The 15,290-nt window shown below is 40.2% G+C and overlaps 1 protein-coding gene across 4 annotated transcripts in view; it reads left to right on the top strand.

Moving 5' to 3' along the window:
- Positions 1 to 15,290, top strand: part of MAGI3 (membrane associated guanylate kinase, WW and PDZ domain containing 3) — a 284,200-nt gene that overhangs the window by 187,635 nt on the left and 81,275 nt on the right. For 2 of the 4 annotated variants that reach the window (XM_049765665.1, XM_049765664.1), the window contains exons 4-6: positions 335 to 544; positions 5,602 to 5,776; positions 12,868 to 12,947. In XM_049765665.1, the coding sequence (XP_049621622.1) occupies positions 335 to 544; positions 5,602 to 5,776; positions 12,868 to 12,947 (465 nt within the window). Of the gene's footprint in view, positions 1 to 334; positions 545 to 5,598; positions 5,777 to 12,867; positions 12,948 to 15,290 lie in introns of all 4 variants that reach the window. The other 2 variants (XM_049765662.1, XM_049765663.1) reach the window with 1 other exon arrangement.

Here is a 15,290-nt window from a genome sequence, read left to right as displayed (position 1 = left end):
AGCATTGATGCATTTAAATTCACAAATTAGACCTGAATTTAGAACCACTGCCTAGCAAGCCCAGTAGGAATAATCTACATAAAATAACTCCTGGCCTTGGTACAAATTACAAATTGTTTTAAAACGTTTGATAACCTGTGAACAAGAGTACTTGAGACATTAATTCTCTGACCTCTTTTAATCTGCCTCTCTCTAAGCAGAGTTTTGGTCAAAGGACTTATGGTGGGTATGCAACAGATCAGTATCAGGAATCAGAGCAGAGACATGGACACTATCATATTGTTCTGACTCTGAAATCAACATTGGTAATTTTATCTACTATTTTTCCCTCTAGGAAACTTTTATGGAACTCCCAAACCTCCAGCAGAACCCAGTCCTTTCCAGCCTGACCCTGTTGACCAAGTCCTCTTTGATAATGAATTTGACACTGAATCCCAAAGAAAACGAACTACATCTGTTAGTAAGATGGAAAGAATGGACAGCTCTCTGCCTGAAGAAGAAGAAGATGAGGAAAAGGAAGCTGTTAATGGCAGTGGACATGCAGGTTAGTACAAATGAACAACTTTTAGCCAATCTTCTACGTCAATTTTAATGTAACACTGAATAGAAGTAGTCCAAAAAAAATCACAACATATATAGAGTTAGTGATAAGATTTTAATGTTAAAATTTCTATTTTACTTGAGGGGAAGTGGGTTTTGGGGCCATTTCTAGCTATGTTCAGTTCTTATGACTCTATGTTCATGGATCCTGGCAGTTTTGGGAGACAACACATAACACTGGAGATTGAATTGGTGTCAGCACAACTTAATGGGGTTTCGGGAATCAAGCCCAAGTCAGCCATGTGCAAGACAAGTGTCTTGCCCACTGTACTATCTCTCCATCCTTTGATTTTTTTTTTTTTTGGTTTTGGGGTCACATCCAGTGGCCCTAAGGAGTTACTCCTGGGTCTGCGCTCAGATATTGCTCCTGGAAGGCTCGTGGGACCATATGAGATGCTGGGGATCGAACCCGGGTCAGTCACATTTTTCTGCAGAGAGAATATATCATGTGGTTTTTCATTCAACAATTTTTTGAGCACCTTCTTGCTGTTACATATTAGGCACATATCTAAAAACTGAAAATAGAACAGTAAAAACCCATCACTTCATGAATGCATTGAGGGAATTATGCAAATCCAAAATGAATAACAAAATGTATTGGATGGCATTTTTAAAAAGTAAGCAAAGCAGAGAAAGGGATAAGAAATATTGGTCAAAAATGTGTAGTTTTAGAGGCCAGAGCATATAGTACAGCAAATAAGTACTTGCCTGTTTGCTGCTGACTGGAGTTTGACCTATGAGACGCTATATAGTTCCCTGAGCACTGCCAAGAATTTTCCCTGAGTACAGAACCAGGCATAAGCTCTGCATCTTGCTAGGAATGGCAAACAAAAACAAAAAGAGTTTGCTCTAGAGGAGATGGACCAAATACATGCTTTGCAAGCAGGAAGCTCACGCTTTCAATCCCTACCCATGCCTGGTCCATCCGCACCACTGAGAGCTTCTTTCCTGAGCACAACAAGAGTTTATAGCTTTACATAGTGTTAATGAAGACTTCACTAAGAGTGGGATTTGAGGAAGTCAGATCAAAATACCTGGGAGACTGACTGAAGAGAGGCAGGAATTAGTTAAGGAATTTAAAGCCTTCAGACTTCATCTTGCAGATTCGGGTTCTGTTCCTGCTATCACATATATAACCCTGTAAGCACCCCCAGGAATCATGCCTGAGCGCATAGCCAGGAATAACCTTTGAGCACTGCTGATTGTGGTTCAACTTCCGCCCACTTTCCCCCTATCTAGGGGAAAACTATTCCAGTCAGAGTAAATTTGAAGTGTAAACACAACGCTATAACACTCAAATATTCAGATAATAGCCAGAAAATTAGTGTGGCTGAAGGCAGTATGGCCACTGTATCTTGGTTTTTGTATTTGGTTGGTTGGTTTTGGGGGGGTTTGTTTGGTTTTTTGGACCATACCCAGTGATGCTCAGGGGTTACTCCTGTCTATCCACTCAGAAATCGCTCCTGGCTTGGGGGACCATATGGGATGATGGGGGATCAAACCAAACCAAACCGCGGTCTGCCCTAGGCTAACATGCATGGCAAGACGCCTTACCCCCTGCGCTACCACTCTGACCCTGATGCTGTATCTTATGTAGTCAGATTAGAATGATGTAAGAACTCAGAATAGCATAGTAGGGACTACAGCAATAGCAGCACTGCAGGTAGGCTTCTTGTCATGCATTTGGCCAACAGGGATTCAGTTGGCTGCATATGGTTTCCTGAACGCTTCCCCTCTCCCCCTTTCCTCCGGTGTAATTCCTGATTGCAGAATTGCAGAGCCAGGAGTTACTACCCTTGAGCTGATTGTGATCAAGAGGGGGGGGGGAGGGAGGGAGGGAGGGAGGAAGGAAGGAAGGAAGGAAGGAAGCAAGGAAGGAAGGAAGGAAGGAAGGAAGGAAGGAAGGAAGGAAGGAAGCAAGGAAGGAAGCAAGGAAGAAGGAAGGAAGGAGAAAGGAAGGAAGGAAGGAGAAAGGAAGGAAGGAAGGAGAAAGGAAGGAAGGAAGGAGAAAGGAAGGAAGGAAGGAGAAAGGAAGGAAAGAAGGAAGGAAGGAAGGAAGGAAGGAAGGAAGGAAGGAAGGAAGGAAGGAAGGAAGGAAAGGAAGGAAGGAGAAAAGAAAGAGAGAAAGAAGGAAGGAAGGAAGGAAGGAAGGAAAAAAGAAGAGAAAGAAAGAAAGAAAAGAAAAACAGCATTTCTGCATGATGAAGTCTGTTTGATCATGACTGAAGTGGAATGCTGGTTAGAAAGGATCTTATTATTGTTGGAAAAAATCTGCCTTTTTTCTGATATGTGAAACTATTACTGGGTTGTATGTAGAAGAGCAATATAATGAAACAAATTTAATGGGCTCATTCTGGCTACTACATTAAGAATAACGGGAGGCTATAGGCATGTGTAAAATTTATCACGAGTGATGAAACTGCCCCCACAAACCATGTTAACCCCTTAAGTGGACGGGTCTGAAGAATAGAGTAGTGGCAGAGAAATAATACCAAGCCAGTCAGGAAAGGATGAAAAGAGCATCCTCGTCCTCAGTCTTTTCCTTCTCTCTCTGCCTCAGCAACCAGCCAGAACTCCTTTCTTTATTCAAACCAACCAATACCAGAAGGGGGAAGGTCAAGTAATCCAGGTGGACTTTCACATACCAAAAGAAGAGGTTTAGGGAAAGAGTAAATTTGAGGAACACCTTTGTTTGGGGGTTGATTTTATCCTATAGCCATCAACAGGGATATTGGTTAGGCAGTTTTTTTTGTTTTGTTTTGTTTTTGTTTTTGTTTTTTTGTTTTTATGTATGGTTTTTGAGTCACACCTGGCAGTGCTCAGGGGTTAATCCTGGCTCCAGGCTCAGAAATTGCTCCTGGCAGGCACGGGGGACCATATGGGACTCCAGGATTTGAACCAATGACCTCTTGCATGAAAGGCAAACGCCTTACCTCCATGCTATCTCTCCGGCCCCTGGTTAGGCAGTTTTTACAGTTCAAAATGGGCAAAGACTAATGAAGACATGTGATGTAAAAATTGTCCCCTTGCCTGTAATATTTGTTGATAGATGAGGTATAAGGTATGAGCCAGGAGTCAAGTCTAGGATTTTGTTTTTATTTGTTTTGTCTTGGGGCTATTCCTGACTCTTATGTTCAGGAATTGCTTCTTGCAAGGCCTGGGCCACCAGATACAATGCTAGGATCAAAGAGGGACTCAAAAAGGCTTCGTGCAAGGCAAGCATCATGCCCACAATTTTATTTCTCTAGCCTGACACTCCAAGAATTTTTATTTGAGTATATAGAAGAATGGAGTTGTTTTTATTGAGAGGAGAAAGATTTTTAGAGCTGCCAATTTGGTTTGGGAAAAGGAATTAAGCTAAAGTTGTGGTATTAAATTTGAAGAGGCCTTAGACATCCAGATGAAAATGTCACATTTGGGGACAGAGAGATAGCATAGAGGTAGGGCATTTGCCTTGCATGCAGAAGGATGGTTGTCCCAATCCCGGCATCCCATATGATCCCCTGAGCCTGCCAGGAATGATTTCTGAGCCTAGAGCCAAGAGGAACCCCTAAGTGCTGCTGGGTGAGAACCCCCCACCACCACCACCAAATGTCACATTTGAAGTTGAGCTTGAGGATATATTTGGGACTATGTAGAGAACTCTATATAGAAAAGCATATATTGCGTGGAAGGGTGGTTATAGATAGCTCTAAGAACTGAGGCCTGAGTTTAGTCCTCAGCACTTGATGGATCCCTTTACCTTGAACTGGTACTTGAGCACCACTGTTGGTGAACTGAAAGCAAAAAAGACAACAACAACAACAGCAGCAAATATGTAGGAGAGTGAGTGGATCAAAGGAATATCATTTGCTTGTCATGCATCATTACACACCCTCTTGAGATTAGTGTTCACAAATCAAGTGGGCTTTGCTTTATGTTCAGCTACATGTGCCATTAGACTAGGTACCGAGTAAGGTCCAAGCAGAATTATGATTTGACAAGGCTAGTATATTGAAGTAATTTAGTCAAAGGAATCAAAAGTATTTTTCTTGACGGAATGATTGCAATAATTAATCATTAATTTTAAGTTGATATTGGGCAAATAAGGGCATGTCTGGAATATGGATGGGGAATAAAGAACAATGAAGTAAATAGGATTGATGGGTTAGGGATCCTGATTGTATAAAGATGGTGGGAGCTGAAATGTATAACTACAGGTACAGCGTGATAATCTCATCTGTAAAAATTTTTTGCATTGTTGGCAATCTGGAACTGTATTATCTTTTAGGTTCTGGAAATGAGTTTCAAGTACTTGAACTATATCCTTTGATAACCAAGTTTTTTTGTTCTTACCTGCAGTGATCCAAATGGATTTTAATGATACTGAAAGAGAATTGGTTTAATGATGGGAAGTCAGCAGAGTATAATTGTTAAAACTAGAATTATTTTAATAACCCTCTGTTAAATGCCTGCAAGATCACTTAGTGTAGCAGTTATAAACATGGGCCAGTTATGTTCAGATCTTGATGTTGCTGCTTTGTATTGTTTTTTTTTTTTTTTGCTGCTTTGTATTGTTAACTGAATTTATTGAACATCATTGTACCTTAGTTTCTTCATCTTCAATGAGAGTAGTAATATACAAATGCATATGTAGTTGGTGTGAGGATAATGAGTTCATATAGGTAACATGCTTAAAATAGATTTTGGCACCTGAAGAACTGTAAGTTCAGCTGTAGCAGCTGCTGGTGGTGTACTGATTGTTGTATCTTCAGTTTCTACTGAATTAATTCGCTGCTGATTTTTGCTTCTTTCCCAGACAAGCATCAAAGGTATTGCCACTTTGCAGTTGAAAATAAAAAGTAAATATGTCTGTTTATTGTTTCAAAAATTATGACACACTGTAGACATAAGAGAGAAGGAAATTTGCAATAAACTCCTGGTATGTAGTTAGAATAAAGAGAGTTGTTGGAGGAGAGCATCACTTTACCTGTCCTCAAACTGTTGTGTTTTGAACAGCAGAAGCCAGAGAAAGGCTTTCTGAGTCATCTGACTGGATGAAGACGATCCCGAGTTACAACCAAACCAACAGTTCTATGGATTTTAGAAATTATATGATGAGAGATGAGAATCTGGAACCGCTACCACCAAACTGGGAAATGGCCTATACCGATACAGGGATGATCTACTTCATTGAGTAAGCCAATGTCTATATCTCTTCTAGCATGCCCTGTTGCAATGAGGCTGATCTTTAAACCATCTTGCCCTTATTCCACAAAGCTTTCATTTCTTTTTTCCTTTAAAAACATTTAAAATTCATATTATAGTTGATTTTGGGCAGTGGGGGAAGGATGGCACACCTGGTGATACTCAGGAGTTACTCCTGGCTCTCCAGTCAGGAATTATTCCTTGGGCTCAGGGAACCATTTGGTATGCTATGTATTGAACCCGGGTCACACTGTTCAAGGCAAATTTACCCACTGTACTATTGCTCTGGCCCCAGTTAATTCTTAGTATGGTTATTTCCCCAAATGATATTTTGTTAACCTCTAGTCTTAGAAAAACAGGAATATTAGAAAAAGGACTAAGCTCTATAATTAACAGTGAAGAAATGTAAAGAATAAAGTGTGCTTCACTTTTTTAAAAGCACATTTTGGTAGATTATCCAACTTAAGATTTTAGAGATTACATTTATTTGGTAGAAGGCATGTTTATTAATGGAATAAAATATTGTAAGTTCTAGTGTTTAAATTTGATGTATTGAAGCAGTATAATTTAGGAGGCAATTCTCAGTGGTCTTCATAATTGGTATACTACAAAGTCACAAAAACCAAATCTATTCAGGAGGAATTAATATTATGATACTATATTTATTATATAATATATTTATACTGATATAAGTATATTTATAGAGATGGAATACTACATTGTTTCTTTAGCCTGTTTTCCCCAGAATTATTATGCAAATAATTTGTTTTGTTCTGAAGTATTTTTATATATTCCCATGCAGCTGTGGTTTTCATCCATCACCTGATTTCACCTGATTTCATACTTCATGTGGTAGAATATAAATGTAGTGAGGTTAGAGAATGTAAGAATTAAGTTATAAATAAGATATTAAGGATTATACATTATTCTCAAAGACTTAAATTATGAATTAAAGATAACATGCATTTGTAAAAATGTAAAACTATACCTCCTAAATATGTAGTCTTGTAAATCACTGTGACATCAGTTATTAATTAGTCATCTAAATTAGTTAGGGATGGAACATTTGGCTTTATTTCCTCAGTTGGTTCCCCAAGTTGCACTCTTTCATTCTCTTGGAGTAAACGTTTTGTAAGTGGTATTCTAGTGTTTAAAAAACAAGATTTTATGTTCATAGTATACTTTTTAACCATACACAGTAGATTGTTAATTATGCTACACATTTTTGTTTTGTCTTGGTTTTGGGCCAAGTTCTCATGGCAGTTCTCAGGGGTTACTCCTGGCTCTGGACTCAGAAATCACTCCTGACAGGCTTGGGGGACCATATGGGATGCCAAGAATAAAACCCGGGTTCATCCTGGGTCAGCTGCATTTTAGCCAAATGCCCTACTGCTGTGCTATCGCTTTGGCCCCTATGCTACATATTTACGTACTTTTTTTGTATCACTAAGATTAGGCAAATGGACAAAACAGGTATCTTCTCTGTGAACAATTTATGATTAAAAATAAATTTTTTTTTTTGGTTTTTGGGACACATCCGGCAGTGCTCAGGGGTTACTCCTGGCTCTACACTCAGAAATTGCCCCTGGCAGGCTCGAGGGACCACATGGGATGCTGGGATTCAAACCACCGACCTTCTGCACGCAAGGCAAACTATCTCCATGCTATCTCTCCGGCCCCGATTTTAAAATCATTTAAAAAATTAAAAAGTTACAGAACTATGATTGACAAAGTTAATGATAATTGAGTTTTAAACTTTGGTACATTTATACAATGGTATACTATGCAGCTGTTAGGAAAAATGAAGTCATGAAATTTGCCTATACATGGATGGACACGAGAAGTATTTTGAGTGAAATAAGTCAGAAGAAGAGGAATAGACAGAAAATAGTCTCCCTTATCTGTGGGATATAAGAAAAATAAGACAGTAAGATTAATAATATCCAGAGACAATAGAGATAAGAGCCGGAAAGACCAACCCATGTTATGAAGCTTACCACAAAGATGGTGAGTGTAGATGGAGCACTAACTGCACTGACAACTACCATGCCAGTGATAGTGAGAGAGCAGTAGAATGCCTGTCCAAAGACAGGTGAGGAGGGGTGAGGAAGGAAATGGGGAACATTGATGGCAGGAAAGTTACATGGGTATAGGGTGGTGTACATTTGATGACTTAAACCCATCTATGAACATTTCTATAACCATGATGCTTAAAAAATAATTTATTAAATAATAAAAAAGTTACAGAACTATGATTTACAAAGTTATTGATAATTTGAGTTTTAAAGAGCTTTTCTTTTTATGGTGTGGGAAGCCCTCCTCCCCACCAGTGAGCAGGGATTATTCCTGACTCTGTGCTCAGGGATCACTCCTAATGGTGTTCAGAGGACCATATGAATTGAACCAATGCAGGGTTGGCTAAGCAGTGTCTTTTTTTTTGTTTTTGTTTTTGTTTTTGGGCCACACCCGGTGATGCTCAGGGGTTACTCCTGGCTATGCGCTCAGAAATTGCTCCTGGCTTGGGGGACCATATGGGACACTAGGGGATTGAACTGAGGTCTGTCCTAGGTTAGCGTGGGCAAGGCAGACTCTTTACTGCTTGTGGCACCTCTCCAGCCTCCTAAGCAATGTCTTGATCCCTGTACTGTCTGTCCAGCCCTTAAAAGACCTTTCAAGGATTTTTAAAGTTTTGATTTCATGTGAACTTGAGAACTAGGTTGCCAAGTCAGTAGAAATGACTAGGTTAATGTCTTTAAAAGCAAATTTTGAGACACTGAACCTGACAGTACATCACCTTGCAAAGAGGAATAAATTAGTAAATGAAGTAGGAAAAAAAGGTGGGCATTTTTATAGTGAACATTATTAAAATGGTTTAAGATTAAATGTAAGATTTGAAGGGCCAAAGTGATAGTACAGTGGGTAGGGTGCTTGCTTTACACATTGTTGACCCAGATTTGATTCCCAGTGTACTATATGGTTCCCCAAGCACTGCCAAGAGTGAACCCTGTTCACCACTGAGTGTGGCTCAAAAAAACAAACAAAAAAAACCACAAAAATACCTATAAAATAGAGGCCAGAGTGATAGTACAATGGGAGGGTGTTTGCTATGCAAGAGGCCTGTGTCTAATCTCTAAACCCATCAAGAGTGATTTCTGAGCACAGAGCCCAGGTAACTCCTGAGCACTACCAGCTGTGCCCCCTCAAATTAATTAGTTAAAATTAAGCTGGAGCAATATTATAGTCGATAGGGTGTTTGCCTTATATATGGCCGACCCACATTCGAATCCACTATCCCATATGGTCCCCTGAGTTGTGCACCGCCAGGAGTAATTTCTGAGTGCAGAACCAGGAGTAATCCCTGGGTGTGGCCAGAAAAACTAAAAACCAAAAAAAAAAAAAAAATCATAAATATAATACCTGAGCATGCAGAACTTTTTAAGTATCAGCAAATTTTAAGATGTAACTAACTCAGCAGTAAAACACCTGCCTCAGACATGCAAGTCCCTTGGCTTCCTTCACTCACACACACACACACACACACACACACACACACACACACACACACACACACACAAAAGGCACAAGGCCACAGAGATAGTACATACAGCAGTAAAGCACTTGCTTGCTTTGTATTCAGTCCATTTGGATTTGATCCCCAGCACAAAATTCAAACTTAAAATTTCTGTTTGAATAGCAAAGGGAATAAAAAGAAACCTATAAAATATGAAAAAAATGTGCACACTGTTTCTTATTAGGGATTAATAGTCAGAATATAGTTGAGCATTATTTTCTTGTTGTTTTTTTTTTTTTTGGGGGGGGGGTCACACTGGCAGCGCTCTGGGGCTACTCTTGGCTCTACGCTCAGAAATTGCTCCCGGCAGGCTTGGGGGACCATATGAGATACCGGGATTCAAACCATCGTCCTTCTGCATGCAAGGCAAATGCCCTACCTCTGTGCTATCTCTCCGGCCCCTCTTTCTTTCTTCCCTCCTTTCTTTCTTAGAAGTTCTATTATCTGTAGCCAATGTGTTTGATCTGTGTTACTGCTGCTATTAAATCATGCATTTTGTAAGACAAAAATATTCATATTAGGTCTGTGCTCTTAGTTGGTCTTTTGTTATAACACTTACTGTTTTAGGAAATGATGTGTAAAATCCTAGTGGATTGCCTACTTTAGCAATAACAACTGGGATCAGTAGAGCCAAAGTTAAGATTTTTCCAAGTATTCAGTTTTGTACTTAGCTAGATTTTTTTTTCTTTTTTTTTTTATTCTTTTTTTTTTATTAATTTTTTTATTTTTAATTATGAGAACAAGGATGCAAAGAAAGAGGACAAGGTAAAGTTACAGTGGAAGGACAATACATAACATAATTCTCAGAAGTCCCCTTGATGATATCCCAACTTTGAAATTTCATCCAAAGAACATTAAGATTGTAACACACTATAATATTTCTTAACAGCGCACAAGGCAATCTAAAGCCATAAAACTTACATAACTCCTTAAACATTACAGGCATAGCATTTTTTTTACATTTCCATATTCATGCATATTAGCTTAAGTTAACCTCAAATCTTAACTGGGTTCTTTTTAAGGATTAGAGTCAAAGGAGCACAGCAAAAATGGTCTTAGAGTGGCAATTGTTGTTTGCATAGGCCCACCAAAATATGAGGGACATGGAAAGAAATAACCTTGGCCTAAATACAAAAAGACCCGACCCCTGAAGGTTCCTGGCACAAGACCAACTCTAGGCTCCAGGCAAGCTAGATCGTCCAATCCAAGACATTGTCTGTAGTGCCAACACACTTATATTTTTCACACAGTCTCTGTTGTTGGTATCAAGCTTCTGTATTTAAGATCCTGGAATCTGTATATCCAACATTGAAGTCAGGATGTGGAGCGTCCTCTGGTTTCACCTTACAGTCAAAGGGCAATGCAGGGAGCCCTGTCCTGTAAGCAAATCGTTGTTGTTGTTAAGTCTTCTCAGTGTTAATGGAAGTCTCTTTTGAGCAGGACAATGTCTGAGCAGTGTAGAGTCTTCCTTGGTAGAGGATTGCTTCCAGGTGATGCTATAGACCAGCCTGGATGTTTTGTGGATGGCTTCCCTGATTCAGGGAAATGCCCTTTCTTCTGAGGTCTGTGCCAGGTCGTTATGTCAATGTTCAGGGTGTAAGGTCCCTTTGCACTATAAGATTTGTCTGTACCAATCTCTATTAGATAGGATCTTATTTATAGATTTTTTTATTTTTATTTTTATTTTTATTTTTGGTTTTTGGGCCACACCCATTTGACGCTCAGGGGTTACTCCTGGCTATGCGCTCAGAAATCGCTCCTGACTTGGCGGGACCATATGGGACACTGGGGGGGGGGGATCGAACCGGGTCCATCCTACGCTAGCGCTTGCAAGGCAGACACCTTACCTCTAGCGCCACCTTGCTGGCCCCTTAGCTAGATATTTTTATGATTTTTTTTTTTCTAACAGCCTTCATGGTTCTGGCCTATTTAGAATCCTGATCCTTTGCATTTTACTAAAATTGATTTAATAGTTTTTTTAGTTTGGAGAAATTAACTCTGTGATAAAAGGAATAACAGAGACTAAGAAAACAGTTCAAATTTATTTCTCCTGCTTCACGTATCCATTATGCAGCATACAAAGCTGTGTTTTTTAACACGATCTTCCAACTTACCCGCCAGTGTATAAGGGACTGAATAGTTCCATCTATGACTAGCTCAGGAGCTAGAAAAAGTTGAGAAGATATGAGTAATTCCCTGAACTATTTAGCTTCATTGCCTAAGAATAAACTATGTAGAGAATATGAGTTGAAAGATACCAAGGAAAGATAATTCGTTCACATTGTTCTCCTCACATTACTTTGATAATATACTTTATTATCTTCCCACACCTATTTTATCCATAATTGTTTTCTTTAATAGCCTCACATTTCATATTCTTAAGCTTCGTAGCACTTTCTCTATTTGATTGTGTGGTAGTTTTGTTTGAGCCTTCGTTGCTGCTGCATGCTAGCCTGGCTTGATGCTCATTGTAATGACTGCAAAAATTAAACAGAAAGTGTCTGCGCTCTGCTTCAGAAAAGGGAGTATAGGGGGCTGGGGGTAAGGAGAATCTTTCTGTTCCATCGTTTATTTTTTCCCACTTAACATATGTACTAATGAAAGTTTAGTTTTGTGATTTTAGCTACTCTCATTTGCATGTTGCAGAACACTTGCAAAGTTTAATTCTGTTCTAAAGAACTCTGATGAGGCCAGATGCTACTTGATTATTTACCTTCCCAGCCCCCAGCCACCAGCTCCAGCCCACACCACACAGGCACTCAAGTAGTAGTAATTTTGAAGGGAGGAGGAAGGAATTTAGCCTGGAAACAGACAAGGCTTTTTCCCCCTTCCTCTCCTCCCTTTGGCTCTTTTTCTCTTCTCTCCCCTTTCCAACCCTTCCATCTCCTCTTCTCTCCTCCCCTCCCCTCTTTTCTCCTTTCCTCTCTATTCCTTCATTTTGCTTCTCTTTTTTCCTCTCCACCTCCCTACCTTCTCCTCCCTTTCCTTCTCTCTTCTTTCCTCTTCTTTCTTACCTTCCCTTTCTACTTCCCCTTCTCATCTCCTCTTTCCCCTCCCATCCTCTCCTCTTCTCCCTCCTCTCCCCTCCTGTCCTCTTCTCTCCTGTCTCCTTCCCTCCCCTTCCTCCCTCTCCTTCTTTCTTCTCTCTCTCTTTTAAAAACAATGCTTTTTAGCACAACTGTTGGGTGCTAATCAGTAGCAAGAACAGGTCTGTGTACCCTTTCAAAATATTTTTGACTTCTTAAGTCCCTATCACTCATTCTGTCTTGAGCATATCTTAGCCCACCTATAGTCTTCTTACACAATTGAGTCCCTCTGTCATTACCTTTTCTTTCTGGCAGTTGTGAATAGTGGACTGAGAGCAGTGTGATACTAAAGCAGAGGCTACAAAATAGAGCCAGAAGTAGCCAAGCATCCAGGCATATACTATTAGTCTCTTTGGACCTTTGCTTTTGAAATCCTTTCTATTCTTGATTGTACACTTTCTAATTGAAGTCTTTATTCTACAGCCACAATACCAAGACAACCACCTGGTTGGATCCTCGTCTTTGTAAGAAAGCCAAAGCCCCTGAAGACTGTGAAGATGGAGGTAGAGATGGGGAAATATTTCATTGCATTCTGTTCTCTTAATCCTTTTTCACTCTTTTCACTCAGATGGGGAATTTCTCAAAAGCCCTAAACAGACCATGGTGTACATAACACATAAGCAGGAAACAGATATAAAAATTGACTGCCGTTTTATCAGATTTAGAGAGGGACTTCATTATTCTCACTTTGAGAATTATAAAAATTAAATCTGTTAGGGGCTGAGGAGATGGCTAAAGTAATAGAGTACATGCCTAGCTTGAAGAGATTCATGCCCCTCCCCCCTCCTTAGCATTTTTAGGACTGGGCACTCCTGAGCACCAAGTGTGAGTCAGCAACCAGGGCTAAATGCCACCACTGAGGTGGCCCTGCCCCCACCCCAGCATCTCTTGGCACAGTCCCCTATAAAAAGAAAAAGTTCTCATAAAAACACAAGTATAGGGGCCGGAAAGATAACACAGAGGTAAGGTGTTTGTCTTGCATGCAGAAGGACAGTGGTTCAAATCCCCGCATCCCATATGGTCCCCCGAGCCTGCCAGGAGATTCTGAGTGTAGAGCCAGGATTAACCCCTGAGTGCTGCCAGGTGTGGCCCAAAACAAAACAATAAAAGCACACAAGTAAAGAGAGAAGCATAATTTAAAAGATAATGTTTTAGGGACCAGAGCAATAGCACAGAAGGTAGGGCGTTTATCTTGCACAAGGCTAACCGGGTTCGATCCCCATCATCCCATATGGTCCACCAAGCCTGCCAGGAGCAATCAAACAACAAAAAGTTTTAAAGACAAAACCTTAATTCAATCTTATTCTAAACTAAAATGGGATCACAAATGGTCCCCTGAGTACCACCAGGAGAGACGTCTTGCCATCAGAGCCAGGAACAATGCCTGAGTCCGAGTCCTTCTGGGTGGAGCCCAAACAACAAAACAAAAAGATGTGAAGTTTTCTTGTGACAGGACCATATTTTGGTGAGGGATCCCACACCCAATGATGCTTAGCAGTTACTCCCAGCACGCTTGGGGGCCATATAGGATGCTGGGGATTAAACCTGGATTGGCTGTGTGCAAGGCAAATGTGCTATCACTTCGGCCCCTATTTTTTTTTTTTATTTTGTATTTTGGATCACACCCGGCAGCACTCGGGTTATTCCTGGCTCTACACTCAGAAATTGCTCCTGGCAGGTTCAGGGGACCATATGGGATGTCAGGATTTTGAACCACTGTCCTGCATGCAAGGCAAATGCCCTGCCTCCATGGTATCTCTCCAGCCTCCCCTATTTTAATTTTTAAATATTTTGTTAGTTTGGTTGTCAGAGGCTGGGAAGAGGGAGGAGTATAGAGGAGTTTTGTTCATTTTGTTTTGTGGTACCAGGGATCAAAATCACCCCTAAGAGAATATATCATTACCTCTGAACTCTACCCTCAACTTCTTTTTGAGGGTATTTCATGTCATAAGGACAACTTTGTCTTTACTTTCACTGTATTTCATTCTCCTAGAAATTCTCTTGATTGTTTGTTTGTTTTAGTATATGTACTGCAAAATTGAATACTTCTCTCAGAACTCCTGATGAGAGACTTGATTCCCTGACCACCTGGTGTATAGCTAGTTACCTTCTTAGCTCAGATCTAAAGTGTAAGTTCTTTTTTCTGACTTTGTGTTTTGTTTTGTTTTGTTTTCGGAAGGAGGGTATACCTGGCAGTGTTCATAGCTTACTCCTGGCTCTGTGTTCAGGGATCATTCCTGGCAGTGTTTGAAGCATTGTCACATGTTATGGGGATTGAACTGGGCTTGATTATATGCAAAAACAAGCACCCTAGCTACTGTATTATCTCTCTGACCCCCCAAAAGTGTAATTTTTTTCTTTAGCCTCCTCTTGTTTTGTTCCAGGTCAGAAGTATATATTTTCTGTTTTGTGCTCTATGCTTCCATACATCATTATAATTAAATACTATAATTCATTAGAAATTATTTTTGTGGGCCGGGTAGGTGGCGCTGGAGGTAAGGTGTCTGCCTTGCAAGCGCTAGCCAAGGAAGGACCACGGTTCGATCCCCCGGCGTCCCATATGGTCCCCCCAAGCCAGGGGCGATTTCTGAGCACATAGCCAGGAGTAACCCCTGAGCATCAAACGGGTGTGGCCCAAAAACCAAAAAAAAAAAAGAAATGATTTTTGTTTTCGTCATTTGTTGTCTATTCCTTCAGTAGAGACTTAAATACTTAGAAGGGTCTAGGAAAAAGAAGGAAAGACGAAACTGTCCTTGAATTTTCTTGAGTCTGCCTCTACAAGTTTATAAGGAGAGACACTCATGTCTTCATTCACCAGTTTAGAGTCAGTTGAGTAATGAAAACAA

Source organism: Suncus etruscus, chromosome 19 (genome assembly GCF_024139225.1).
Source record: "Suncus etruscus isolate mSunEtr1 chromosome 19, mSunEtr1.pri.cur, whole genome shotgun sequence".
Lineage (NCBI taxonomy): Eukaryota > Metazoa > Chordata > Mammalia > Eulipotyphla > Soricidae > Suncus > Suncus etruscus.
Note: the sequence above shows the minus strand (reverse complement) of the source record. Positions and strands in the feature narration are given on the sequence as shown.